The 26,895-nt window shown below is 42.7% G+C and overlaps 2 protein-coding genes across 4 annotated transcripts in view; one reads left to right on the top strand and one right to left on the bottom strand.

Annotated features, from left to right (window-relative positions):
* Positions 1-26,895, bottom strand: part of LOC117806222 (NLR family CARD domain-containing protein 3-like) — a 435,740-nt gene that overhangs the window by 89,938 nt on the left and 318,907 nt on the right. The window lies entirely within an intron of this gene.
* LOC117806224 (disheveled-associated activator of morphogenesis 1-like) lies at positions 1,609-23,757 on the top strand. Its single transcript, XM_034675038.1, has 26 exons — positions 1,609-1,677; positions 11,608-11,825; positions 12,509-12,598; positions 12,729-12,800; positions 12,929-13,023; positions 13,106-13,325; positions 13,452-13,565; positions 13,690-13,800; positions 16,688-16,791; positions 17,092-17,158; positions 17,282-17,399; positions 17,542-17,680; positions 18,011-18,069; positions 19,364-19,551; positions 19,642-19,899; positions 20,012-20,119; positions 20,218-20,315; positions 20,435-20,519; positions 20,637-20,743; positions 21,102-21,190; positions 21,321-21,489; positions 21,613-21,720; positions 21,814-21,874; positions 22,610-22,744; positions 22,894-23,061; positions 23,271-23,757. Exons 2-26 carry the CDS (start codon positions 11,640-11,642, stop codon positions 23,469-23,471), a joined length of 3,150 nt encoding a protein of 1,049 aa, XP_034530929.1. The 5' UTR covers positions 1,609-1,677; positions 11,608-11,639; the 3' UTR covers positions 23,472-23,757.

The raw sequence follows: 26,895 nt of genomic DNA, 5'->3' as shown, positions 1-26,895 counted from the left end.
CTCTCTCTCTCTCTCTCTCTCTCTCTCTCTCTCTCTCTCTCTCTCAATTCAATTCAATTCAAATAGCTTTATTGGCATGAAAGTTAAACAATGTTGCCAAAGCATTACAATAATAATAACATTAATTATAAATTGCATCAAATAATACACATACATATAATAAAATATATTATCAGGTCACAGCTAGATCAAAAACAAAAGTCTGAAACAAAATAAACATATATATAAAGAAATGATAGATAATTATAATCGTTAACTGATTTAAAATAACAACAGCAACAACAATAATAAGAAATAACAAAAATAAAAGGACAAAACAAAGTAAATAAATGCCCAGTCTGTGTATCAGGATTGTGGGCTCAGAGGAGAACATCTGTCAGGTGGGCTGCAGGCTGTCTCTCAGGCTGTGACAGAGGTGGACATACCTTGCTGCGTCTCTGCTGCTGACAATGACTCCTCCCAACACATGTTTCATTTGATCTGGATCAGAGAGAGAATTAAAGTCCCTGACTCTTCACACCTCTGTCCACACCTTCATACCTGCTGCAGTGGAGCAGGAAGTGTGTCTCTGTCTCCATCTGTCTGTGTGGACAGAGCTGACACAGTCTGTCCTCTTGGGGCAGCCAGGTGTGTCTGTGTCTGCCTGAGTCTATACCTGGTTAAGCTCTCCCTCAGTGTGGGATCAGTCACGGTGATCAGGTAGTGGGCCTCCGTGTACGGTCTGTTTACAGTCCTCTCTCTGTCGCTCTATCATTTGGTTGGTCTGGATTGAGTGAGGGCGATCCTGAAGCCTGTTGGAGGAGCTGAGCCTCTCTCTCTATCTCTCTCTCTCTCTCTCTCTCTCTCTATCTCTCTCTCTCTCTCCTTCCTTCTCTCGGTTTGAACGTTGATGAGGTGTTTGCAGCAGCTGCAGGTGCTGCAGGTGTTTTTGTTGCATTTCCAGCTCATTAACCCTGACAGGATGTCACCTGCGCAGGTGAGCGTGGTTTCAAACAAACTGTTAGTGTGACAGCTTCACTCATGACGAGCTTCACCTGAACGCTCACATCAGGATAACTCTGCAGACAAAAGAACAAACAGCCTGCTACAGACGAGCGTGCACGCCGGAATGTCACCTGGCTTCATTACACACACACACACACACACACACACACACACACACACACACACACACACACACACACACACACACACACACACACACACACACACAGAGGGAGTAGATGTGAATCATCAGGTATTCATAGCACTCTCATGACGTTGGATGATGATGCAACAAAAGGCAAACTGTAAATGATAGTTATTATAATCAGACAACCTTTACAGTCAGACACAACACACACACACACACACACACATTAGTAGGTGTCTGAATTTATACATTTTCCAGTTTTATTAAAGTTCATATCATCACGTGACATCTTCAGATTTAAAGCATGACAGTAATCATTCTGCATTTCCTCTCATTGTTATCAGTTGTTGTGACTTCCATCAGCCTCATCAGTCATCAGCTGTTTTCTTCTCTCCACACCTGAGAGACCGTGAGTCATCAGTAACACCTTTCCTCCACAATCACATTCTGTCTGAATGGGGATCGACCTGAAGGAGGAAACGCTGCGATCAGAGTGGAAAACACCCACAGGAGTCTGTGGAGGTCATCCCAGGATCATCAGACAGGTACGCTCACCTCATCACCTGATCACCTGTCAGTGTGTGTTAGATCGGCTCGTTCACGGTCTGTCAGTCAGTTTCTATCTGAAGGGACGGCTCAGGTTTTGTTAAAGTGATGTTGATCAGGTTGTATGCATTGTTGCACCTTGATGTCAGACAGCCTTTCCTTTGGGACTCTCTCACATCAACTCCTGAAACTTTCTAGAAGTTTTCCCGAGCTCTGATCTTCCACAGTTACTTGTTCTCACAGCGTGAAGTCCTCCCTGGTGGACGAGGGGAAGCAGATCATGACATCAAAAGTAAACCACAGAAGCCGCGGCGTAAAGTTTAAAATGTTATCACAGATATAAACACGTAGATGCTGACTCAACCGCTGCTGCTCACGGGTGAAATACGTCAGGGCGGCTGCCATATTGAAGAGGAGGAGCCACGCCTCCTGATGAATGCATGTCTTACGGCCAAATTCCACAAGATCCGTGTCCAGTCCGTCTCCGATCCATCAAGGCACCGGATCTGATAGGTTTCCATTTTACTCAGTGTGTTAACTTCCTCTGGATCCACTCTCCGGATCAGATACACAAGACTTCTATTTGTGCTGGATGCCGGAGCACGATGCATCAATCTCAACAGAGCAGATGGAGCAGGACAGGAAGTCAGGCACCAAAACAAAATTAAAACATCTGGTTAATTTTCAGAATAAAACACTGTGTTATCACCAGATCGTATTTCACTTAACTACAACAACAAACCGTCATGATGAGCGGAGCCAGACCTGGAGTCAACAGGTCAGAGGTTTTCAGAGGACCAGAAAGACAACATGGATGAGGAGAGGAGGAGGAGAATCCTTGATTCAGTGATTACCGCGGGAAAACCTCGGTCACATGACTCCAGCTGTCCAGCGGTCCTGCTCCGTGTTGAAATGGGGACGGACCAGACACGGATTTGATGGAGGTCCCATGTTAGACGGCATGAGGTGCATCTAGATGTTTATATCTATGAAATTGCTTTTCAGTCCCTTGTCTGGTTGAGCCAGTGTTCTGATCCAGGCATCATTGTGCTCATTTATTCATGACGAGCTTTACTCTCGTTCTCATACCAGCTCACCCAAACCTCATGTGGAAATGTCTGTCAGGAAAAATCTTAGTTAAAGCCAGAGTGAACATTTCTACAGAAGCTAGTCGCTTATTGCGTTCACACCTGCAGCCCACAGAATATTTCAGGAGTTTAGTGCATGTTTGAACGCATCTTAACGGTGCAACACTCCTACGCATGAAAGCAACAGACCCTGTCAGGACGGAGAGTTTTATATTAAATGCAAGTGCAGGAAGAAGGATGGGGACACGTTCAGACTTTAACAAACGTCCAGCATGCACACAGAAACGTTAGTAAATGTTGGAAAGCTGCTCGCTAACGGTGCAGGATGTTTGGTGAGTCAGAGTCCACTCCTTATAAATCTTCAGGTAACGGGGACTCGCTTCAGACTCTTTTCTGGTGACTTGGACATCGAGAACTCGAGACTCGACTCTGACTTCTCGTCCCTCGTCCTGTCCACCTGCAGCCTGAGCTCTCAGGTGCGCCCTCTAGAGGACACCTCTGGTAGTTCTGCACGGCAGAGTCTGTGAATCACTACTGTGTGTGTGTGTGTGTGTGTGTGTGTGTGTGTGTTAAACTTCCATCACATGAGGTTTTGTTTGGAGGAACCTTTGAATCAATCACACATTCTAAAATAAGTTCAGAGGCAACATGCAGAAATAAACTGTTCAGCCAACCACAGTCTGACCTCTCTCTCTCTCTCTCTCTCTCTCTCTCTCTCTCTCTCTCTCTCTCTCTCTCTCTCTCTCACACACACACACACATGCAGACACGCACACACACACACACACACGCACAGAACAGTGGGTGAGGTCTGGGTGTGACTGCCTCCAACAGGAATGCAGTCGTGTGTGTTCTGCTCTCTCCACATACTGAACACTCACTCAGGCTCATCTGTCAGTTTCTCTGCCTTACACACACACTCTCACACACACACTCTGTCACACACACTGATCAGCTCTATTGATCAGTTCACACGGAAAAGAGAAGACGGGGAACGCTGAGGCAGAAAACAACAACAGGAGAGAGGTGAAGAGGAAACGACAGGATTTTATTCTCTGAAAGTTTCAGTGAAACTTTGAGGACGAAGAGGCTTTGTGGGGAAGTCTTCCTCGTGTGGATTATGAACGTGGACTCTCTTTGGAACATTTGCAGTTTAACTTTAACTCTTTAGAAAGTTCAGAAAAGTTATTCCAGTTACATATTTCTTTATTTCTGTTTTTGTCTTCTCAGCTCAAAGAGTTCAATCTTTGTTTTTGGAGCTTGAGTATCATTCCAGCCTTTTTGTTTTCTCGCTTTAACTTCCTCCATGTATCTATTTATATTTTCTGAAGGATATAAAAATGTAAAAATGAGTCTTTGAGATTCAGGATAGACACAAGCTGTAAAAACAAGATGATGTTGGATGTGGAGCAGACGGCAGAGTGAACGAGCTCTGCTGCAGATGTTCGTCTGACACCTGACGGCAACATGGCCTCCCACTGCATCACATAGAAGAGGAGCACACAGGTAGGAAGCACACACACACACACACACACACACACACACACACACACACACACACACACAAACACACACAGGATGAAGACCCGCTGTTTGCATGTTGCTGTGTTTGTGAATGAGCTAGTTTCTGCTTGCTGAAAAACACAGAGGGGAAAGAGAAGGAGGAGAGGAGGAATATTTCGGTTTCTGTAAACATGTGGAACAGAAGGGAGACTGAAGTTGTGTGTGATGTTACAGTCACACCTGTAGAAGTGCTAAAGGGAGACACAATGGTGAGTTCATGCATGCAGAGTTATTCTGCTGGAGTCGTAGGAGCACAGAGGTCTCATGAGGTGACCGGGCTTCGAGACTCCAACAGTCGATGTGGACTTCTCCAGAGATGTTACCTCACGTGCAATGGTCCTCATTGCAGGGCTGTAATATCCAGAATATAACTTTTATAAGATGCTGAGTGTTTCTGAAGAAGGTTTAAACTGTTCCTGCGTAAAGACTTCCATTACATTCAGCGATGCACAGCGTCCATGCAGATGTGAAGCTCTTTCTAGCACCCTGCAAGCGCTACCCCCCTCCCTGACCACTTTACCTTTAAGTCTCGGTCCCTGAACAAGACCAAACTGTGCTGTTTAATGGCATTACCCGTGCGTTCATGAGGGTTAAACCATAGACTGTAAAAAATATGGACGTAGTATCCGTGACGTCACCCATCTGTTCCTGAGAGCTGTTTTGAAGCCAATCGACGGCGGCAGCCATATTGGAAATGTGGAACTTAACCAGGCAGAGTGTGATGTAAAGGGGCGGAGTTTGAGCCTCCTAGCCAACAGCTATGTGTTCCCGACCGGGAGTCACGTCAGTCATGTCCTTATTTGGGCAAAAACTCCTAATCTTAATATCTTCTGATCCGTCGCATTAGAAAAAAAATCACCAAGCCGTTTTTTGAACCAGGCTGTAAACACGTTTATTAATGCTGCAAAGATCGTCTTTTTTGAATTGGTGTGTATGTGGTTTCTGGTGTTTCTGCAGCCAGCCTCATGCAGATTCTTGATGAACTGCAGTTTATAACACTTCCACATGGGCTTCATCGTTTGGATTAAACCAAGCAGCAACCTCTGGAAGTGTTCAAAACTGCAGTTCCTCGAGTGTCCACTAGAAGCTGGCTGCAGAAACACCTGAAACCACATACACACCCATTCAAGGAGATGATCTCTACTTTTCATTTGAGGGACAGCTGACTTGATTGACAGGCGGGCACCCTGTAGCTGTAAGCGAGGAGGCTAAAGGCCCGCCCCTTCCCCCACACTAGCTCTACAGAAGTTAGGTTGAGGTCAGCATTTCCAAAATGGCACACGCCAACGATCGGCTCCAAAATAGGGCTTCAGGAACAGATGGACGACATCACGGAGACTACGTCCATTTATCATACCTTTATTTATTATACTCTCTGACGTCCAGGGATCCCTGGGTAATGTGACAGTGTTTACACTTCTCAGGAGTTCCAGTTGAGGTGCTCTCTCTGTTTCATTCAGCTCCTGTAAGCGTAAAACTGTTGTTCCCCAACCTGAGGACGTTCCTTCATTCAGCATGGCTCATTACCCTGCGTGGACTCTTCAGGTCGGGAGCAGTAAACACGCCTGCGTTGGAGTGTCGCGTCACTCTGCAACACTCGTCAGCAGTGTGATATCATATCGCCAGTTCCCCATACATCTGCTGTCTCTGCCTGTTTGTGCACAGGAAGCTATGCAGACTCCGAGCCTTGTATCCGAGCGTATTATGTTGAAGTTGGAGCTGGAGTTTCATCCTGAGCTCTGTGGTGATTCTCATAAACGATGCTCTGCCAGACAGAAAAGCAGCGTAGGATTACAGGGTCACCATTTAAACTGTAACACCGGTGATGCTAAGTATGTTAAGTCCTCTGTCGTAATATCAATTCATCTGGACGATCGGAGCACATCGCCTCGTCAGTTGTGAAAGTGCGTGTGCATATTTCTGACGACGTCGGCTGTGAATGGATGCATGATTAAAAAGCAATAAAAGACAATGAGGAGAGTAAGAAGTTAATAAACAGTCAAATAAAGAAAAGCTGCAATAATAAGATAAGAAGAAAGAAGACAGGAGAGAAAGTAAGACGATGATAAACGTCAGCACCTAAAAGTGTTCTTTAAGTCTTCAGGTGGAAACATCAGCCCAAGGTTTTCAGTGAGCTCTTACCTTTAACTGTAAACAGAACAAACAGCGTCACTTCATTCCTGCACAGAGCTTTGAGGCCAAAAAGATCGCCTCCACTGTCGCTGACATTCACACAGTTTGAGCCGAGGCATGCACATAAGCGACGTGGCTGGACTTATCGTGGGACTGACGTCAAACCTGCAACGCTCGGCTTGATTTTGTTTTCCTCTAATTCTTTAAAAATCAACAGAGGAGGGTTTCCTGCAGCTTTCGTTGAAGCCTGTTAGCGTTCAGTTCCCTCTGTTAGCTGTGCGCCGCTGTGCAGGGGGGTGTCCAGACTTTGAAGATGGGGTGGCATGAATGATAGGTAAATGTGCATCAGTCAGTCTAATGAACTTTAAGCATAATTATTTAGATAACCCTTTAACATTACTGCTGCAAGGAATTTGCATTGTTACAGCATTTAATTACATATAATGACAATAACGTTCAGAGCGTGCAACATTTCTTCTCTGATTACTCGCCAGAATAATCGATGGACTGCTCGATTTCTGAGCATGCAACGTTTATTTTTCTATTACATCATTAATCAATAAAATACTCGATCACTAAGATATTCGAGTACTGCAGCCCGTACTCATGATGGGAAAGGCAAACATTCACCGCCCGGCTCGTCCTTGAGTGAGTGCGAACCCCCTCCGGCTCCAGCTGCCTGTTCTGCAGCTGACACTGACCTTTGACCTCAGTGTGCAGGAGAAAACATGCACGGCTCGATAAGTATTGATTAAACCCAGCGAACTCTGCGCTCGCTGGTTCATCTGAGTGTCTGTACAAACAATGAGCCCGCCATCGACCCATACACAACATGAACACACACATGTTCACACACTCAGCTGATTAGATTCCTGCAGCAAACATCGACGCTGTGTTATGTAAAAGACATTGAAGTGGCAGAGGCAGTGAATAAACATCAGTTATCTCAGCTCTTTATACCCGGAATTCATTTATTCCTAAAGTTAGAGGAGCTCAAATTACAAACTCTGATAAGAATAATGTTTATTTCTATAGTAGGGGAGAATGAGGTTGGTTTTCACACTTTTTACTGTTTTGTTGATTGCTTATTATCAAAACATCTTTCAATAGTCATTCCTACATTAAATTGAAGCTTAAGGTGTTGACTTGAAATGTGTATCCCTCTCATTTTCCAACTCATTGTAACAAAGAGGCAATTAATTATCAAAGACACTCAAAACAAATAGGCCGAACAATAACGGACTACTCAACTAGGCTACATGCAGTCACTGTCTGAGTTACAGTGATGGCAAATGTAGGGTCTGCACACTCCAACTCATTTCACCATGCATGATTTTGCCAACATAGGGGTTGGTTGTTACATGTGACGACCAACCCCAAAGAGAATGTGACGACCAACCCCAACTGGAATTTTTTGCTAGCATCAAGGCTAACAACCATCTAACAACTACTTAGCTAGCTAATACAAATCTAAACTATAGCTTTCCCCTCACACTTTGTAAGGGTGACACTTGTTTTGTTATAAACCCATCGTTTAAAAGCCTAGAAGAAAAATACTGAGGAGCTGAATATTTACAATTTGACATGAAAAACACAAAAAGTCCTCTCACCTCAAGTTCATCTGTCTTACTCCAGAGAAGACTATGTAGGTGAGCTCTGATTCTAATTCTGGAAATATCCATACCCCAATTTGAGATACAGCGCCCTCTGGTGGCGAGATATAACGAGTGTGCCAACCAACCCGTGTGACAACCAACCCCGTTCTCCCCAACTTTTCTTAACAAAGCTACAACGAAAAGAAAAAAATATACATAAATATATGTGTATATATTACAAAAAATAAATTAATTAATTAATTAATAAATAAATAAATAAATAAATAAAGGAACTCCAAAGTAATAGAATACATCAAAAAAAGTCAAAAGGAGTCTTTGCTACAGTAGGCCGAGCTCAACTACCGTAGGAGAGCTGGCTGGTTGGCGATTACAGGAGGTACCCGAGAGAGCTACACACCTGCACAGAGACTGCATGTTTCTGAGTGCAATGGCGTCTTCACACAAGAACAGTCTTAACCTTAGCTCCTCAGGCTGTTCTCACATATGTGCCCGCTAACTTTCATTATTTCCCCACTCTCAAGACCAGCCTGAGACCACACTAGCGTTTTTACCACAGGGTCAACTGGCAGAGGGGGGATGTGACGGTTGGGGTCCAGTAGCTCATCAGGCGAGTAGCTTCTTCTTCGGCCTCACAGAGATGTTCTCTTGGTTGTCTGATCTTCGCTGATAGCTGTAGTAAAGGGCGTGTCTGATCAGCTGATGTGTGAATACTTGACATTACCACCCTGTGGCCCCTGAGCCGCCTGTCAGTCCAGTCTCACCTCAGCACTAATCTGGTCTCTACTACAGACATGACTCTGCAGTGGAAGTCACTGCATTTAAAACAGACATGACTCTGTAGTGGAATTCACTGCATTAAACACAGACATGACTCTGTAGTGGAAGTCACTGCATTAAAAACAGACATGGCTCTGTAGTGGAAGTCACTGCATTAAAAACAGACATGACTCTGTAGTGGAAGTCACTGCATTTAGAACAGACATGACTTTGTAGTGGAAGTCACTGCATTAAAAAAAGACATGACTCTGCAGTGGAAGTCACTGCATTAAAAACAGACATGACTCTGTAGTGGAATTCACTACATTAAAAACAGACATGACTCTGTAGTGGAAGTCACTGCATTAAAAACAGACATGACTCTGTAGTGGAAGTCACTGCATTAAAAACAGACATGACTCTGTAGTGGAAGTCACTACATTAAAAACAGACATGACTGTAGTGGAAGTCACTGCATTCAAAACAGACATGACTCTGTAGTGGAAGTCACTGCATTAAAAACAGACATGACTCTGTAGTGGACGTCACTGCATTCAAAACAGACATGACTCTGTAGTGGAAGTCACTGCATTAAACAAAGACATGACTCTGTAGTGGCAGTCACTGCATTAAAAACAGACATGACTCTGTAGTGGAAGTCACTGCATTAAAAACAGACATGACTCTGGAGTGGAAGTCACTGCATTAAAAACAGACATGGCTCTGTAGTGGAAGTCACTGCATTAAAAACAGACATGACTCTGTAGTGGAATTCACTGCATTAAACACAGACATGACTCTGCAGTGGAAGTCAATGCATTAAAAACAGACATGACTCTGTAGTGGCAGTCACAGCATTAAACACAGACATGACTCTGTAGTGGAAGTCACTGCATTAAAAACAGTCATGACTCTGTAGTGGAGTTCACTGCATTAAAAACAGACAGGACTCTGTAGTGGAAGTCACTGCATTAAAAACAGACATGACTCTTTAGTGGAAATCACTGCATTAAAAACAGACATGACTCTGTAGTGGAAGTCACTACATTAAAAACAGACATGACTGTGGTGGAAGTCACTGCATTAATAACAGACATGACTCTGTAGTGGAAGTCACTGCAGTAATAACAGACATGACTCTGTAGTGGAAGTCACTGCATTAAAAACAGACATGACTCTGTAGTGGAAGTCACTGCAGTAATAACAGACATGACTCTGTAGTGGAAGTCACAGCATTTAAAACAGACATGACTCTGTAGTGGAAGTTACTGCTTTAATAAACAGACATGACTCTGTAGTGGAGTTCACTGCATTAAAAACAGACATGACTCTGTAGTGGAAGTCACTGCATTCAAAACAGACATGACTCTGTAGTGGAAGTCACTGCATTAAAAACAGACATGACTCTGTAGTGGAAGTCACTGCATTAAAAACAGACATGACTCTGTAGTGGAAGTCACTGCATTAAAAACAGACATGACTCTGTAGTGGAAGTCACTGCAGTAATAACAGACATGACTCTGTAGTGGAAGTCACTGCATTAAAAACAGACATGACTCTGTAGTGGAAGTCACTGCATTAAAAACAGACATGACTCTGTAGTGGAAGTCACTGCAGTAATAACAGACGTGACTCTGTAGTGGAAATCACTGCATTAAAAACAGACATGACTCTGTAGTGGAAGTCACTGCATCCACATAAGCAGGTTAAAACTGAACCATGCAAAGAGGAAACCATATATAAACATGATCCAGATAAGGGACTTCTCTGGACCTGAGCCTGTTTAAGATGGACTGAGGGGAAGTGGAAAACTGTCCTGTGGTCTGATGAATCAAAATCTGACATTCTTTTTGGAAATCATGGACGCTGTGTATAAATGACCTTAATAGAAACCACATGATGTGACCTATCACAAAATGCACGGTGTGTTTCTCAGCTCTGTTACTGGAGAACAATCCGTGTTTGTTAAGAGTCTGACGTTGCAAAATCAGAACTCACCTCATGACCAAAACTTCAGTACGTGGCCTGAAACTATGTCTGAGCCGCAACATACCAAAGCGCTGTTTTCATAAATCAAAAACCTTCCATAAATGATCGCACAGGACTGCGGTGCACGGAGCCACACCTCGTGACTCAGCCGGGCGAACAAGACCTGCTGTCGTCTCCTCACACCCTGATAAATGTGTGTTTGTGCAGCCTGCAGAGTGTGTTTGATGGGTGTGTGAGTGAATGAAAAATGATTTCATATCAGAGTTGAAGAGGAAGGAAGTGTTTAAGAGGAGTCTGTGGACATGTATCTGTACACTTCCTGCTTTCCTGATAAAGAATCATTTATGTTTGTTTTTTGAGATCTCTGCATTTCATCAGGTGATCATAACTTATGTCCTCAGAGATTGAAGCGTGCTCAGAGCTCCAGCTCTCATGTATGTTAAGACTCTTAATAATATGCGTTCGGTGAAGTATGTTCTGCAGGTGGATCTCTGATTACTCATTTAATCTGATTTATTTTAACTTGAATTCTTGATCAGGTTGTTCCTGGCATCACTTTTGCTACTGAGCTGTTTACAAGTTTTGACCAATCAAAGTCAAGTATTTTTAAAACTCATTGAAATGTTTAAAGTCATCCTCTCAGTGAAGGAGTCCAGGCTGTGAAGGTGAGTGGCATGGTACTCTGGAGGATCCTGGCTTGTTTTTTAAGATCTGTAACCTCAGGAGTTCCTGTCATCGGTCTTCAGTTCCTTGCATGTGAATGATTTTATATTTTTCTCTTCAGTCAACAGTTCTGGTGACATTCCTGCCGTAAACATGGCGTCCCGGCTGAAGCAGCCCGAGGGGCGGAGCCTGTCCTCCCTGTTTTCCTGCTGCTTCAATGGAAGTGACCCACCGGATATTACCTACGTCCACAACAACGCCAACACTATGGCTGTCCTGGAGTCCACCCTGCCCATGCCCCCCCCTCAGGAGCTGGACTCCATGTTCGAGGAGCTGGTGGTGAGTACCAGACCAGACTCTGTGGTCCTGAACTGGAACATGGACTGTAGTCTCAGAGGTCGTCACTCATCAGTTTCTGCAGAGATGTTGTGAAACACACGTTTGAAATGCTGACTCCAACTTTTAGAATCAGGTGAAGACACGAAGCCGAGGAAGGAATCAAACCTCCGGGCTACTGCTCCAGCTTCTCCTTTGATTGTGTGATTAATTGCTTTGCCTTTGGACGCCTCTGACAAACTTTCTGCAGTTTTCAAAAGCCTCTTGTTCAGGCATGACGGTACTCATGCTCCTTAACAACATCTTTGTAGTGATGACGAGTCTCCAGGTGATTTATAAGATCTGTTGTGTTTTTTCCTCCTCTGGGAATCCTTGCTGCACTTGTTGAGTTGATAAAATGTGATTATCAAAATTAGAATCAAAACAAAATATTTCCTATGGTTGGCCGTTAATGTATCAGATATATCTGACTTGAGAAAATAAAAAAAACTGTGAGTTAAAAAGAGCAGAGCTGTCAACTTGTTTATTTAACATGAGGTCTAATGAGGTGCGACTCACTTTTGGAGCCAGCCTCTAGTGGACGTTTGAAGAACTGCAGCTTTTTTTTAACACATCCACCTCAGATTTAGTTTCCTCTCGCCTGTGAACTCATTCATCTTCTCATTCTTTGCTTCGTTCTGTTTCAGGATGAGCTGGACCTGACGGAGGAGCACAAAGCTGCCATGTTTGCTCTGCCAGCGGAGAAGAAATGGCAGATCTACTGTAGTAAGAAGATGGTGAGGAACCACAGCAGCACACTGATCTGTAGCTTCCACCAAAGACACTGATGATCGTAACTACTTGTCCTTTGTGTTATATAACCAAACCCTGACATACGTGTGTCCTTATTCATTCTGTGCATTAAAGGAAGCAGAGGAGAATAAAGGAGCGACCCGGTGGCCGGAGTATTATATCGACCAGCTCCGGACCATGGCTGCTGTGAGTCACTCTCCATCTCTTCATCCTCACGCTCACAGTTTGTTCAGATGTTCTGCTGGGTTCATTTGTTCAGGAAGATTGTGATAAATGTTTGTTGTTATTTTGTGTCATGCTCATCTTTCTCTCAGAGGAGGACTCTGCTGGCCCTCGCAGACGAAGACGAGCAGGGAAGACATAAGATCGTGGAGGGTTTGAAGACAGCCCTGAGGACTCAGCCGATGAGGTACGATCCACGCTCAGTCAGGCACCCTGATTTTAAAAAGTAGAGTAACTCTAACCTTCCCTTCTGGATTCCCCTCCTCCAGGTTTGTGACGCGGTTCATCGAGCTGGACGGCCTCTCTTGCATCCTGAATTTCCTGAAGACGATGGACTACGAGACCACCGAGTCTCAGGTCCACACGACGCTGATCGGCTGCATCAAAGCTCTGATGAACAACTCTCAGGGCAGAGCTCACGTGCTGGGTCACTGTGAGAGCATCAACATCATCGCTCAGAGTCTCGCCACGGAGAACATCAAAACGAAGGTACACAGAAACTACCCGAGCTGTCAGGTCTGTTAGCTTCTCAGCTAGCACAGAACCGTTAGCATCCCGCTGTGTCGTCACAGGAACTTCAAACCTTCTCATCAGCTTTTCTTCTTCTCTCTTCAGATTGCCGTGCTGGAGATCCTCGGGGCCGTATGTTTGGTTCCTGGAGGTCACAAGAAAGTCCTGGAAGCCATGCTGCACTACCAGACGTTTGCTGCAGAGAGGACTCGCTTTCAGGTCAGCTCCTTCATTTCTGTGAGACTCGCGAGGACGAAAAGATGATCGAGTTTCTCAAACGTCAAAGACACAAACATGATTCACACACGTGTACAAACATGAGCATTTTGTGTCCTGTGTGCAGACTCTGGTGACAGACCTGGACAGATCCACCGGGCGATACAGAGAAGAAGTGAATCTGAAGACGGCCATCATGTCCTTCATCAACGCCGTGCTCAGCAAAGGAGCAGGAGAGGTGAGTCCGCCCGTCTCTCTGATGTTTCCTCTGTCACAGAATCAGCTGATCTCAGTGGTTCCTCCTTCTTTCCTTAACACACACACACACGTTTATTTTGTTGGAGATGCAGAACATCAGAAACAGAAGTTTTGCTTTGTGCAGCTTGACTTTATCTTTAGTATAAATGTGTATTTCTGGAGCTTTAATTGAGCACGCACAGTCCAGTCGTCTCTTCTGAAAGCGCTTGGCTGCAGTGTTTTCTAGGGTGCATAAACATTACACAGAAGTGACAGCGTGGACAAAGGAGACACCAAGACAGAGTGATGAAGCAGCAGAGGAACTTATAGCGAGTTGAAAACATGTGAATATGTTGGTACCATTTCCCTGTAATACATGCAATGAAAGTATCTAAACCTGTTACCTGTTTACTGAGATACACTGACAGAAAGAAGAGCATATGAAAGATATGAAAGATATGAATACTGTGGAGCTGTGGGAGGAGGTTACACTACCGTAGTCTAAAACTGCAGCTAATCACACTAACACTGAAAGCCAGGTTGTGAAACTCTGGCAACATCTAAATCATCTGATTGGTTCTCAGAGTTTCTGGAGAGGCTCTGGAGTTTATGAAACTGTGTCCACACATCGCAAAGATTTCTAAACACAGAGTCCAGATTCACGTGTCCCTAATCTTTTCTGGGGACGCTGCGTTCCTCACACGATGCTCCGTTTAGTATAGTCTGCTGGCTGCTCTTCTGACGTCCCCGTTAAACAATTTAAAACTCAATCCTTCCAGAACGGCTTCCTTTGTCTCCTCTATCTCTTCCCTCATCGATTAATCCCTTGTACTTGATTTATTTTCTATCCTTCTCTTCTGTGCTGAGGCTTTTAAAGGTGACATATCATGCAAAATTGACTTTTTAATGGTTCTCTACCTGAAATATGTTTCCCTGGCATGTCTACAAACCCCCCGAGAATGAAAAAAATCCATTCTGCCCCTGTTTTGATTTCTACATCTTTCTGTAAATGTGTGCTGAAACGAGCCGTTTCAGTTTTCAGTGTTTTTCATACGTCACAACGACATCCGGTCTGTAACAGGAAGTCAGAGCTCGGAGCTTGTTCAGCCCATAGACTGTATAAAATACAACTCAACCCCTCCTCCGTTTTTCATTCCCTGCACACGTGTGCTAACAAGGAGCTTAGGAGGGAGGCATGCTAGTTGTAGGCTGTCTTAATAAACACAAAGGTCGGTTTTACTCCCCACGTCTGCAGATTTGAAGATCTAGTGGATGATTGTTATTTATCATGGATAAGTGCTAGCGCTAGTTAGCATAGCCACATAGCTACATGTCGTAGCTGTAGCTGTGTACCAAGACACACGTCTACATACTGACAAATAAAACAACAAGAAACACTAAACCTGTGACCAATCCATCAGAAAGGTCCTGCTGCCTTTTTTGGTAGAGGTCGGTTTTACTCCCCACGTCTGCAGATTTGAAGATCTAGTGGATGATTTTTATTTATCATGGATAAGTGCTAGCGCTAGTTAGCATAGCCACATAGCTACATGTTCGTAGCTGTGTACCAAGACACACGTCGACATACTGACACATAAAACAACAAGAAACACAAAATCTGTGACCAATCCTTCAGAAAGGTCCTGCTGCAGGCGCCTCTCCGTCAGGATCAGATTCTGGATCAGATTCAGAGGATTGAAGTAACGTGATCTCTGAGCAGCCGTGTATATTCAGCCAACATGTAAACATTAGATCAACGTGCCGGAGAGCCGAGGGCACATCCACTTCCTGAGGGGGCGTGGTCAGAGGTAAAACAGAGTGTTCTGAGGAGGACTGAAGAAGAGGGTTTTTCAGGCATGCCAAAATCTGATTTCAAAGTGTTTTTTTGAGCATAAACTTTAAAAACATGTTTTGGGGACCTCTTAGACCAATATATATTGATGAAAAAAGCGTGATATGTCACCTTTAAACTCAGATGGGAGTCTATTTAGTCATTTTAAATAACATTGGTATGACAAGAGATTTTATTGTCTTTTAATCGTTGTCGTATTTTACTGTTATTTATTTTATTACATTAACTTATTGCTGTCCTCCACAGACCCTCTAGTCCCATGTGCAGACCCGGTGTGTGACTTGTAGCATGTATATATATGATGAATGTGTAGTAGATAATAATAATAATACATTTTATTTTGGGTGCCTTTCAAATCACCCAAGGTCACCTTACAGATAATAAAAACATTCATCATTAAAACATCATAAAAACAAACAAACAAACAAAAAGCAATAAATCTAAAACTAAAAACTAGTGAAGTGCAGAGAGTCCAGTTAGAGGGAATATGCCAGTTTGAACAGGTGAGTTTTGAGTTGGGGTTTGAATGATGTGATGGAGTCCGACTGTCTTATGTGTGGGGGGGAGGGAGTTCCAGAGTCTGGGTGCTGAGCAGCTGAAGGCTCGGGCACCCATGGGACTGAGGCGTGACGGTGGAATTGTTAGAAGTCCAGCAGAGGTTGAGCGGAGGGAGCGGGAGGGAGTGTATTCATGAAGGAGGTCACAGAGGTAAGTGGGGGCCAGGTTGTGGAGAGCTTTGTAGGTGAGGAGAAGGTTTTTGTAGTGGATGCGGTATTGTACAGGGAGCCAGTGAAGTTGGATGAGAACAGGAGTGATGTGGTCAGATGGTTTGGTGCGGGTGATGATCCGGGCGGCCGAGTTCTGAATGAGTTGCAGTCTGTTGATGAGTTGAGTAGATGTTAAATGTTGTATGGTTGTTGTATAGTAAGCTATAAATCAATTGCCCTTCTTGGGATCAATAAAGTTGTCTGAATCTGAATCTGAATCTGAATCTGCATGAATAACTTTCCACAACCGGTTTTGTTTGTGTTTTCAGACCAGTCTGGAGTTCAGGCTCCATCTGCGTTACGAGTTTCTGATGCTGGGCATCCAGCCGGTCATCGATAAACTGCACTCTCATGAAAACGCCACTCTTGACAGGTACACGCAGAAACATCCAATCTTTGTGATGAGATAACAAAACGTTAATTGGCTAAACTGATCTCAATGGAGACATTTAGAGTCCTTTAAAGGGACTTTAGTGCAGATAAATGAGCTGTGAGTCAAAGAGAAGAGAGAAAGATGTTCCTAACACCTGTCAGTCTTCAGTGAGGGATCAATAAAGTTTAAATGAAATGTACTAAAGTAGTGAATCAGGAGAACAGATGTGTGCTTTGACATGAAGTGACTTTAATAGATGTATGTGTGTTCAGTATTTGTGTTTATCCTTGTTGTATGCAGACACCTGGACTTCTTTGAGATGTTGAGGAGTGAAGACGAGCTCCTGATGTCCAAACAGTTTGATGCTGTGAGTCTTTCAGAGAATTTCAGACCTTTTAAAATGTTGTTTTCTTTCCTTAAGATGAGGGAACCGGTGACTCATCATGTTTTGAGGTGATTCATTAGATTTCTCTTTTGTGCGTTTCTGCAGGTCCACATAGAAACTAAGAGTGCGAGTCAGATGTTCGAGCTGATCAAGAGGAACCTGAAGCACACGGCGGCGTACCCTCACCTCCTGTCGGCTCTGCAGCACTGCCTCATGATGCCCTGTAAGACTCTCTCTGCTGAGCCTTCTCTAAAGGTCTCATGGCTGTCGTCCTCTGGTTTTCACTCCTCTGTGTGTGTGTGTGTGTGTGTGTGTGTGTGTGTGTGTGTGTGTGTGTGTGTGTGTGTGTGTGTGTGTGTGTGCAGATAAGCAGAGCAGCACCACTCTTCAGTACTGGGTTCTGTTGGACCGGATCATCCAGCAGCTGGTTCTGCAGACGGATAAAGGTGAAAACCCCGACGTGGCCCCGCTGGAGGACTTCAATGTGAAGAACATTGTGCGCATGTGAGTCTGCAAAGTTTCTACCTCTGCAGATCCACTTACCGGCTGTTCAACACTCTGAATGTTCACATCTGTAAACTGAATACAGACACTCCAGCTGGCTCTAACCTCTGATATCTTGACTTTGCATGATCCTGTGTAGAAATAAAGTGGGTTCATTTTGTTCCAGATTAACCCTGAAGATAAATCCTGCAGTTATCTGTGATGTCATGTGATTTAAAGCTAATGTGAAATCATAGAAGAGCTTTGGGTTTCTCTGAAGAAGAGGTAAGAGGTGATGAGAAAGCCTTTTTCTCCCAAACAACCCCCTCGTCTTTGTGTTTGTGTCTTCAGGCTGGTGAAGGAGGACGAGGTGAAGAAATGGAAAGAAGACGCTGATAAGATGAGGAAAGGTAAAAACACATGAGTATATTTAAGAAGTGTGTTCAAACTGAGAGGAGAAGGAGACGTTTACAGGAATATCTGTGTGTGTGATCGGTGCACGTCTGCCCCGTGTGGCTGAGACAAGTATTACAACAACAAATGAAACAAAAACTTTTCACCCAGCAGCATTTTTAATCGTTTCTCCTCCTAGTGGGACGCTGTTTGTAAAGTTGTGAACACTGAAAATAACAACTTCAATTCTCATAGAGTGAATTTTTAAAAGTCACTTTTTTTTAATCACATTAAGAGGAATATTTGTGATCCTCTTCACATTTAATTTAGTTGTGAAAAATATAAAAATCACTGTTAAATATGAATGCTTAATATAAATGTTAAATGTTGATTGTTTGATCTAAATGTTAAAGGTAAATCTAAATATTAAATGTTTAATATAAATGTTAAATATAAATGTTAAATATAAATATAGATATTAAATATAAATCCAAATGTTAAATATAAATATAAAAAGTAAATATAAATGTTAAATATAAATCAAAATGTTAAATATAAATCAAAATGTTAAATATAAATATAAATGTTAAATATAAACATAGATATTAAATATAAATCCAAATGATAAATATAATATAAATGTTAGATATAAATATAAATGTTAAATATAAGCCTAAATGTTAAATATAAATATAAATATAAATAGTAAATGTAAATATAAATGTTAAATGTTAAATCTTAATGTTAAATGTTGCTCTGCGATCCTTATATTTAGCTAATATGCAAATTCACACTGCAGAGCGGAAATTCCAAAATAAAAGCTTCACAAAGCGTTACAGACTTAGCAATAGCAACTTAGCTTGGGTCAATTCTGTTTAACAACCAACATTTATATTTAACATTTACATTTATATTCATAATTTGGATTTAACAGTGATTTTAACTTAATATATTTTTCACAACTAATTTAAATGTAAAGAAGATCACAAAGATTCCTCTCAATGTGATTTAAAAAAAGTGACTTTTAAAAATTCACTCTACATTTTTATGACGTTTCGAGCTAAATATGGAGAATTGTGTCTGTTATTTTCAGTGTGCACAGCTTTACAAACGGCGCCCCATACCTCGTGGACTCATAAAGCTCACACTCTCTGATTAAAATGAGCTCTTATTTTGGGGAGTCATAAACTGAAGTTAACTCTTTAAGAGCTTTGCCCTCTTATTTATCCCTCATTTGTGCTTTATAAGCGCTCTGCCGTGTAAACGTCGGCCCTGTGAGTGAGTCTGTGTCCCGTCCTCTCTCCTCCGCAGAGCATCACAACTTAAAGCAGCGTTTTGAAAAGAAAGAGAGGGAGTGTGAGGCGAAGAACAAGGAGAAAGACGACATGATGGCCATGCTGAACAAGATGAAGGACAAACTGGAGCGAGAGAGCAACGACCACAAGACTGCAAAGCAACAAGTGTCGGAGCTGTCGGCGCGTCTGCAGCAGCTCAGCGCCGTACGTCCAGAAACAGAGTTCAATATTCATCCTTCATGTTTCTTACACACAGAGACAATAAAACCAGATGTTTGTGCTTCATCCCCTCAGAGCTCAGGTGTTCCAGGCGGACCTCCTGTGCCTTCAGGTGGTGTACTTCCTCCTGGTTCCATCTCATCCATGGTGTCTCCTCCACCTCCACCGCCTCCTCCTCCTCCGCCTCCTCCTCCAGGAGGCCCACCAGCCTTCGGCATGGCCCCGCCTCCTCCTCCTCCTCCACCTGGGGGTCCTCTCGGAAACGCACAGAGGAAGAATATTCCTCGACCGTCGAACCCTCTGAAATCCTTCAACTGGAACAAACTGCCTGAGGTACGGAGATAAAGGTCCTGCATGGGGCTTCATGAGGGACCTGTGGGCATAAGAAGGATTCACAGGTAGAGCATGGATGAACATAGTCCCTCATGAAGTTTGTTTGTTTCAGAATAAGGTGGAAGGAACCATCTGGAAAAACATCGACGACCTGAGGGTGTTCAAAGTTCTGGATCTGGAGGAGTTTCAGAGCATTTTCTCAGCGTATCAGAAACCTCAGGTGAGATGATGCACACGACATGAGTCCTGAGTGACTCAGGGTCAGAGTGTTTCACTGTGATTCATTAAAATACAACGACTTCTTATTTACACCCACAGAAAGACACAGAGGACGATCACTCTGTCACAAAGAAAGTGAAGGAGCTGTCAGTGATCGATGGACGCCGAGCGCAGAACTGTAACATCCTGCTGTCACGGTCAGTGTGTGTGTGTGTGTGTATATGTGTGTGTGTGTGTGTGTGTGTGTGTGTGTGTGTGTGAGTGTGTGTTCTTTATAATCTGTGAATGAAGTAAAAGAGTTAAATCTGTATTTCAGGCTGAAGCTGAGCAACGATGAGATCCGTCGTGCCATCATGACCATGGACGACCAGGAGGACTTACCCAAAGACATGCTGGAGCAGGTGCCACAACACACACACACACACACACACACACACACACACACAAATCTAAGGTCCGATTTGCAGAAACGTTTTTTTAAATCCTGAATAATAAACTTTAGTTTCGTGTGATTGAAGCTGCTGAAGTTTGTTCCTGAGAAGAGCGACATCGAGATGCTAGCAGAACACAAACACGAGCTGGATCGTATGGCCAAGGCAGATCGTTTCCTCTACGATATGAGCGGGTAGGCACCAAACACACACACACACTTTCACTTTCACACACATACACACACACTTAGTGGTTTGGGTTTGCACCACATGTATAGAGGCTATAGTCCTCGTTGCAGCGGCTGCAGGTTCGACACCCAGCCTCTGCCCTCTGCTGCACGTCGTCCCCCGCTCTCTGCTCCCCACACTTAATAGATAAAGGCAAAATGCCTTTAGTCGTCAAGGGTCGAGCTGACTCGGTCTGCAGGAAACTGTAGCCTAGCTTGTTGTGCTGGTTCCTGTCAGAGTCCTGCTCCCTCTCTGCCGGCTGGTCCAGTCGCTCTCTAACTTCATTTCAGTCCTCTCACTGTGCGTCTGTTCTCTGTCCTCCAGCATCAACCACTACCAGCAGAGACTGCAGTCCCTCTACTTCAAGAAGAAGTTTGCTGAACGTGTGGCCGATGTCAAACCCAAAATCAAAGGTAACTCCTTCTATCGCCTAAATGTCCCAGAGAAAGGTCAAAGAGAAACGCCACCAGTGATGAATAGAGCGTTCATCTCTAGTTGTCAGATTTTCTTCATTGATGTTTTTCCATCCTCGTCCTGTTTCAGCTCTGAATCAGGCGTCTCAAGAAGTGCTCCAAAGCCAGAGTCTGTGTCAGCTCCTCGAGGTCGTCCTGGCCTTCGGGAACTTCATGAACAAAGGACAGCGAGGAAACGCTTACGGGTTCAAAGTGTCCAGTCTCAATAAGATCGCTGACACCAAGTCCAGCACTGACAAGTAAGGACAGCTTCCTGCATCAGGTCACCACAAATACAGTGTTTACAAGAGAGGAGCTTTAATCTGGAGAGAAGAGGAACCATCGATGCGGGATAACTAAATGTTACGTCTGTGTGTTTGCAGACACGTCACTCTGCTGCACTACATGATCACGGTGCTGGAGAAGAAGTATCCGAAGGTGGTGTCATTTAACGAGGAGCTGCAGCATGTGCCGATAGCTTCGAAAGTCAAGTAAGAACAAACAGGCTCACACATTTTAAAGATCACACACTGTACCTTTAAATACCACTAAATATTAAAATAATCTCCCTCCCGTCTCCTCAGTATGACGGAGCTGGAGAAGGACATCGGAAACCTGCGGTCCGGTCTGAAGAGTGTTGAGTCGGTGAGTGGAAACCTGTGAAGAGTAAACTCAAAGATAACACGTGTGTGTCCTTTAACGCCAAGCGTATCATATTTGATACATCAGTTTTTGAGACCTCTCCATCATCACAAGCAACATACTGTCTTTTTGTTATTTAAGAACATGTTTAAATGACATAATCAGGTACATTTAGAGGAGAAACTGAGATATTTATAACGTTAATTGTATTTTTATATATTATGCAAACTGCTGTATAATGATGATTGATGACTGGTTGAATGCTGACATGGCTCCCTGGTAAATAATTATCTTTTGCTCATTGATTTAAACAAAAATTGAACAATTCAGAGAAGAAATATACAATAAATTGTTTTGTTTTTTGCTGTGTAGTGGATACAAAATAAGTATGACTTTGTCGTGCAATACGGAAAAAAATAATTTATATTTTTTAAATTACTTTGGGAAAAATTTGAAGGAAACTCAAAATTTTCTAGGCCAAAAAGTTTGTTTTTATATGTTTTAGTTTGTTTAAATTGCACCAAAATGCCTGATTTATCAAATATGATACAAATTAAAACTCATATATGAAAACTGCTAATTCATTTCTTTTTTGTTTATTTGTCAGAAGGTCCAATAAACACTCCATTTTCAAATAATTCAAATTTTCTGGCAATTATTTGATGGTTCAGGCTTTACAGGGTTAAAACATCCACACATTCCTTAAGCTGTGTCTGTGCGTTTCTGTGTGGTCTGCAGGAGCTGAAGTACCAGCAGGCTCAGTCCTCCACCGGTTCGTCAGACAAGTTTGTCCCTCTGGTCAGCCAGTTCATCACTGTGGCCTCCTTCAGCTTCTCAGAGGTAGAGGAGTCACTCAGCGAGGCCAAAGAGGTGGTGAGTGGACAAAGATGGCTGCAGCACACGAGCACACTAACTTCATCACCTTTAAAAACGTCGAGGTCACATAAAGCCCTTAGTTCTTGTCTCCCTGCTGGGACAGAGAGAAGGAACTGATGTATCATCCTCCCTGTCTCTGGTTTCAGTTTGAGAAAGCACTGAGGCACTTTGGAGAAGTTTCCAACATGCAGCCGGACGAGTTCTTTGGAACCTTCGACACGTTCCTCGCAGCGTTCTCAGAGGCCAAACAGGACAACGAGAACATGGCCCGGCGCAAGGAGGAGGAGGAGAGACGGGCGCACATGGACGCACAGGTTGGAGGTCTTAATCGTCTCAGAGAAGATTTTCCTCTATTTAGAAAGTGTTACAGCAGGAAAGTAGACAGTGTAAAACAGTATGAAGTAAACAAGAGCATATAAAATAGCAATAATTAAAAGTAAAATATGCATAATAAGCAGAACCTTATGAGGATGTTGGTAACATTAAAAGTCAGATGGTGTAAATGTTTCCTCTCGTTCTGCAGCTGAAGAAAGATCGGGAGCTGAAGGCGAGGAAAGCTCGAGCGAATGAAGAGGAGAGCGGGGAGTTCGATGACCTGGTGTCGGCTCTGCGCTCTGGAGAGGTGTTCGAGAAAGACCTGACCACGATGAACCGCAGGAAACCGAGGAAACACAACTTGTATGACAACAGCCGGGAGAGACCGGTAACGAAACTGGACCAGTAACAGGACTCTGATGAGCCGCGCTGAGACTGTTAAAGCACTGCTGTCATACATGGATACCTCACAGAGACGGCGCTAAGGACGGAGGTCACATAAGATGCTTTTCAACCACAGGAACCAGGGTCCAAGTTAAGTACCAGGGTAGTTAATCTAACCCTGAAAGGTTCCTGCTCGGGGGGTAGTACTTTCCAAAGGTCAATGAACTTTGCAATGCGGAATGTTTCTGATTGGTAGAGTACCCTCAGTGTTTTTATTTCCCCCTCCGTCCACAATAACAAAAACTACAGTCTAAACGCTGATTGTCTTTAGTGACACAGCATCAAGCAGATTTGTGTCTCAGTGTAAATGTGTGACGTAGAACAGATTGTTAGCTGCTCTTCATGCAGATATCTGTTTATAGAGAGAAAGAAATCCTCCTCACATTAACAACCATGGGAGCCGGGATGTCATGTGCTCCTCCTGCTTTTGCTCTCCATACAGACTGCTTCTCCTGCAGACACCAAAGCCTGCAGACACCTCATGGGTCAAAACTACAACAACAAACAGAAACCAGAACACTTACAGTACCGTGCAGACCATGCTGACTCAACTCTGCACTTTTATTTTTCACTGATTGAAAGAAATCTGCAGAACAAAGAGAGAGAGAACGGATTCCCTGCTTTTAAATTTAACCTGCACTCCACACCTGTGTTTGTTGTGTGTGACATTATGGCTGCTGTAAATGTACTGAATGAGGTATTGATGTTTTTACACCTGTTTGAAGTAAATGCTCAGGCTATTTGCACAGAAAAACACGATATATAATGAGTGATTTAAAAACAATCTGAGAGATTTTATATATACAGTGGTGGAAAATTGGCTGGGGCCGAGGGTGTTATCAGAGGGACACATTCAACCCTGACAAAAGAGACTGAGAAGGGCGAGGACCGGCTGAGAACAAACTGGCAAAACATCAGTGCATCCCTTTATACTAGACATATAGACTACTGTGCACTAGATCAAAATGCAGACTGACAGCAGCTGTTTGGCTGTTTACACTCAACATGAGTCTCTTAGTGCTCTAAGGGACTGGAACCAAGTGCCACATGCATGTCTTCCGCCTGTAACATTGGCGCGATACCGAAGCTTGTATAATATTATTTTGGTGTGGAGGGGGGGGGGGCCACAGGGGGGTCCAGGTTCAGTTTTACAGGGGCACTGGCCCCTGTTGGCGCCTCCCCAGAACCGCCACTGCACTTGAAGATCTAAGAGTGATTCTCAATGCAATATTTCACAAATGCATGCAGTGTCCGAAAACTTTTTTCCACCACTGTATATATGTGCTTTGAGTTTGAATGTGTTTTACAAATGTTATGTTATAAGATCTCTGTATTTTTGTATATAGACGCTCGTGTTTGCACACCCCTGATTTAAAGATTCATGATTCTCAGTAGAACTATGAAACCCTGCGTACAAAGAAGAACGATGCTGTGTCTGTTACTTTAAATTAAAAGCTGCGGCTGCTCTCACACCCGGATGGTTCGGAGAAATTTTGCTCGGTGCACCTTTTTGGAAATCAGATTATAAATTACAATTCTGAAAAAGAAATCAATCAATAGACTCTGTCCATTTAACACTCCTTAAAATGAACGCTTCTATAGTTTGTATGAAAATCACCTGAATGTATTTGTTTTGATATTTTCGATGATCATGTTTTTGGTTTCAAAGTAAATACTCTGACCTGAGATCAGTATTATTGATTAAAGAGGTAATGTGTGCAGAAACTAGAACGTGTAATATTGGTGATATGATAAAGTTAAGGTCTCATTATTTATAGGAACGTATGTGTGTACATGTTTGGTAGAAAGTGGTATGAGTGTGTTCTTTAAGCAGCTGAGAGGGGACTTAATAAAGATGGTTAAACTGTCCTGTTTGTTCTTATTGAAGAATAAAACCAGAGAGAGGTTTTAAAAACATCCTTTAGCTTCGGACCCTCCAAGATGTTCTCACCAGTCCGTAACACCGAACCGCTCTGTTGTTGGATTCATGTTCCAGGGCGGCTGATTTCCCTTTAGACCGGCTGTCTGGACTCAAGTAAAGAACATCACAGAGAACAGTTTATTTCACACAGGATCTGAGAGTCAGCAGGTCTACAGTGTGAAACAGGTTAGCAGAGTGAGGCTAACCACCAGCCTCCTCATACCTGTGCTGGTTCCTCATGTCTCTGGTGGAGTGGTTATATGTCAGTTTAAGCAGACACAGCTTCATACAACTATATCTCCATTTACTAGATCAACATACTGACAAACCACACCGTGCTACCAGGTGACATCATCACCTGTGCTCCTTTACATCCAGGTAGTAGAGCTGCAGAGTTAATAAATAGAATAAAATAAAAAAGAAGTTGCTGAAAGAACTGAGAAAACGCTGCCATGATGTCTTAATGAGGAAAAATAAGATGTTAAAACACACTATGTCTAATTTATAATTTATAATAATAGCAATGACAAAGGTAAAATAGAATAAAATAGAATAAAATAAAATAGAATAGAATAAAATAAAATATCACAATGGAAAAGAATAACTAACATTGATATAAAATGAAGAGAGATGAATGACAAATGTAAATATGTGTGTACTTGGGCATTGGATTCGAGCTAGAAAGAGATGGTGAAGAACATTAACAGTGGAAAACACTAAAGCGGGGGGTGGGTATATACATATATATATATAAATATATATATATATATATATATAATACATATCCAGGCCTAAATAAAATCTGATTTAAATTTCCTTTATGTATTTACTTTTCTTTTATTTATTTATTTATTTTTCTTGTTGACGCTGTAGATTTTTTTTTCTTTGTACATTTTCTTTAAAGTGTTTTTCTGCATTGGGTATCAAATCCTATTCTCAAGGATGAGTTAAAAATGAGCTGTTTACTTACAGAAGATAGTCTTGTATATATGTAAGAAAACTCATCCAATGCTGACATGCTGCCACGTCTTTGTTTTGTCTTGTTTTGTTTCCTTGTTGTTGTTTCTTTGTGTGTGAAAACTACTAAATAAAAAGTATAAAAAAATAGAATAAAATAAAATAGAATAAAATAAAAAAGAATAAAATTAAACAAAGTAAAATGATATAAAATATGGCAACTATTACAGATGTATACACAGTATGTACACTTCTATCTGATAAATAGATAAGGTAAGTGTATGATGATGAAACGGTAAATAAATCTGTTGTTTAGAGATATTTATTATTATATATATATTTTTTTAGAATTTTCTATTTTTTATAATTATTATTTTAATCATTATTATGTATTATTTATAGAGGAGCATGAGGATCTCAGTGGGTGACGGAGGGAGGGGGGTTCACAGTGTTACTGTATTAGTAATGGAAATATTGTTTGTCGCCCCCTGCTGGAGACTCTCCTCCACAC

The sequence above is a fragment of the Notolabrus celidotus genome, chromosome 22 (genome assembly GCF_009762535.1).
Source record: "Notolabrus celidotus isolate fNotCel1 chromosome 22, fNotCel1.pri, whole genome shotgun sequence".
Classification (NCBI taxonomy): domain Eukaryota; kingdom Metazoa; phylum Chordata; class Actinopteri; order Labriformes; family Labridae; genus Notolabrus; species Notolabrus celidotus.
This window is presented reverse-complemented; position numbering and strand designations above follow the sequence as displayed.

Bases quoted from the DNA above. Each gene is read 5' to 3' on its own strand.
- LOC117806224 (XM_034675038.1), top strand. From the start codon at position 11,640: ATGGCGTCCCGGCTGAAGCAGCCCGAGGGGCGGAGCCTGTCCTCCCTG. The intron at 13,326-13,451 runs GTACACAGAAAC...TTCTCTCTTCAG, and splicing joins CGGAGAACATCAAAACGAAG to ATTGCCGTGCTGGAGATCCT. The intron at 21,191-21,320 runs GTAACTCCTTCT...GTCCTGTTTCAG, and splicing joins TGTCAAACCCAAAATCAAAG to CTCTGAATCAGGCGTCTCAA.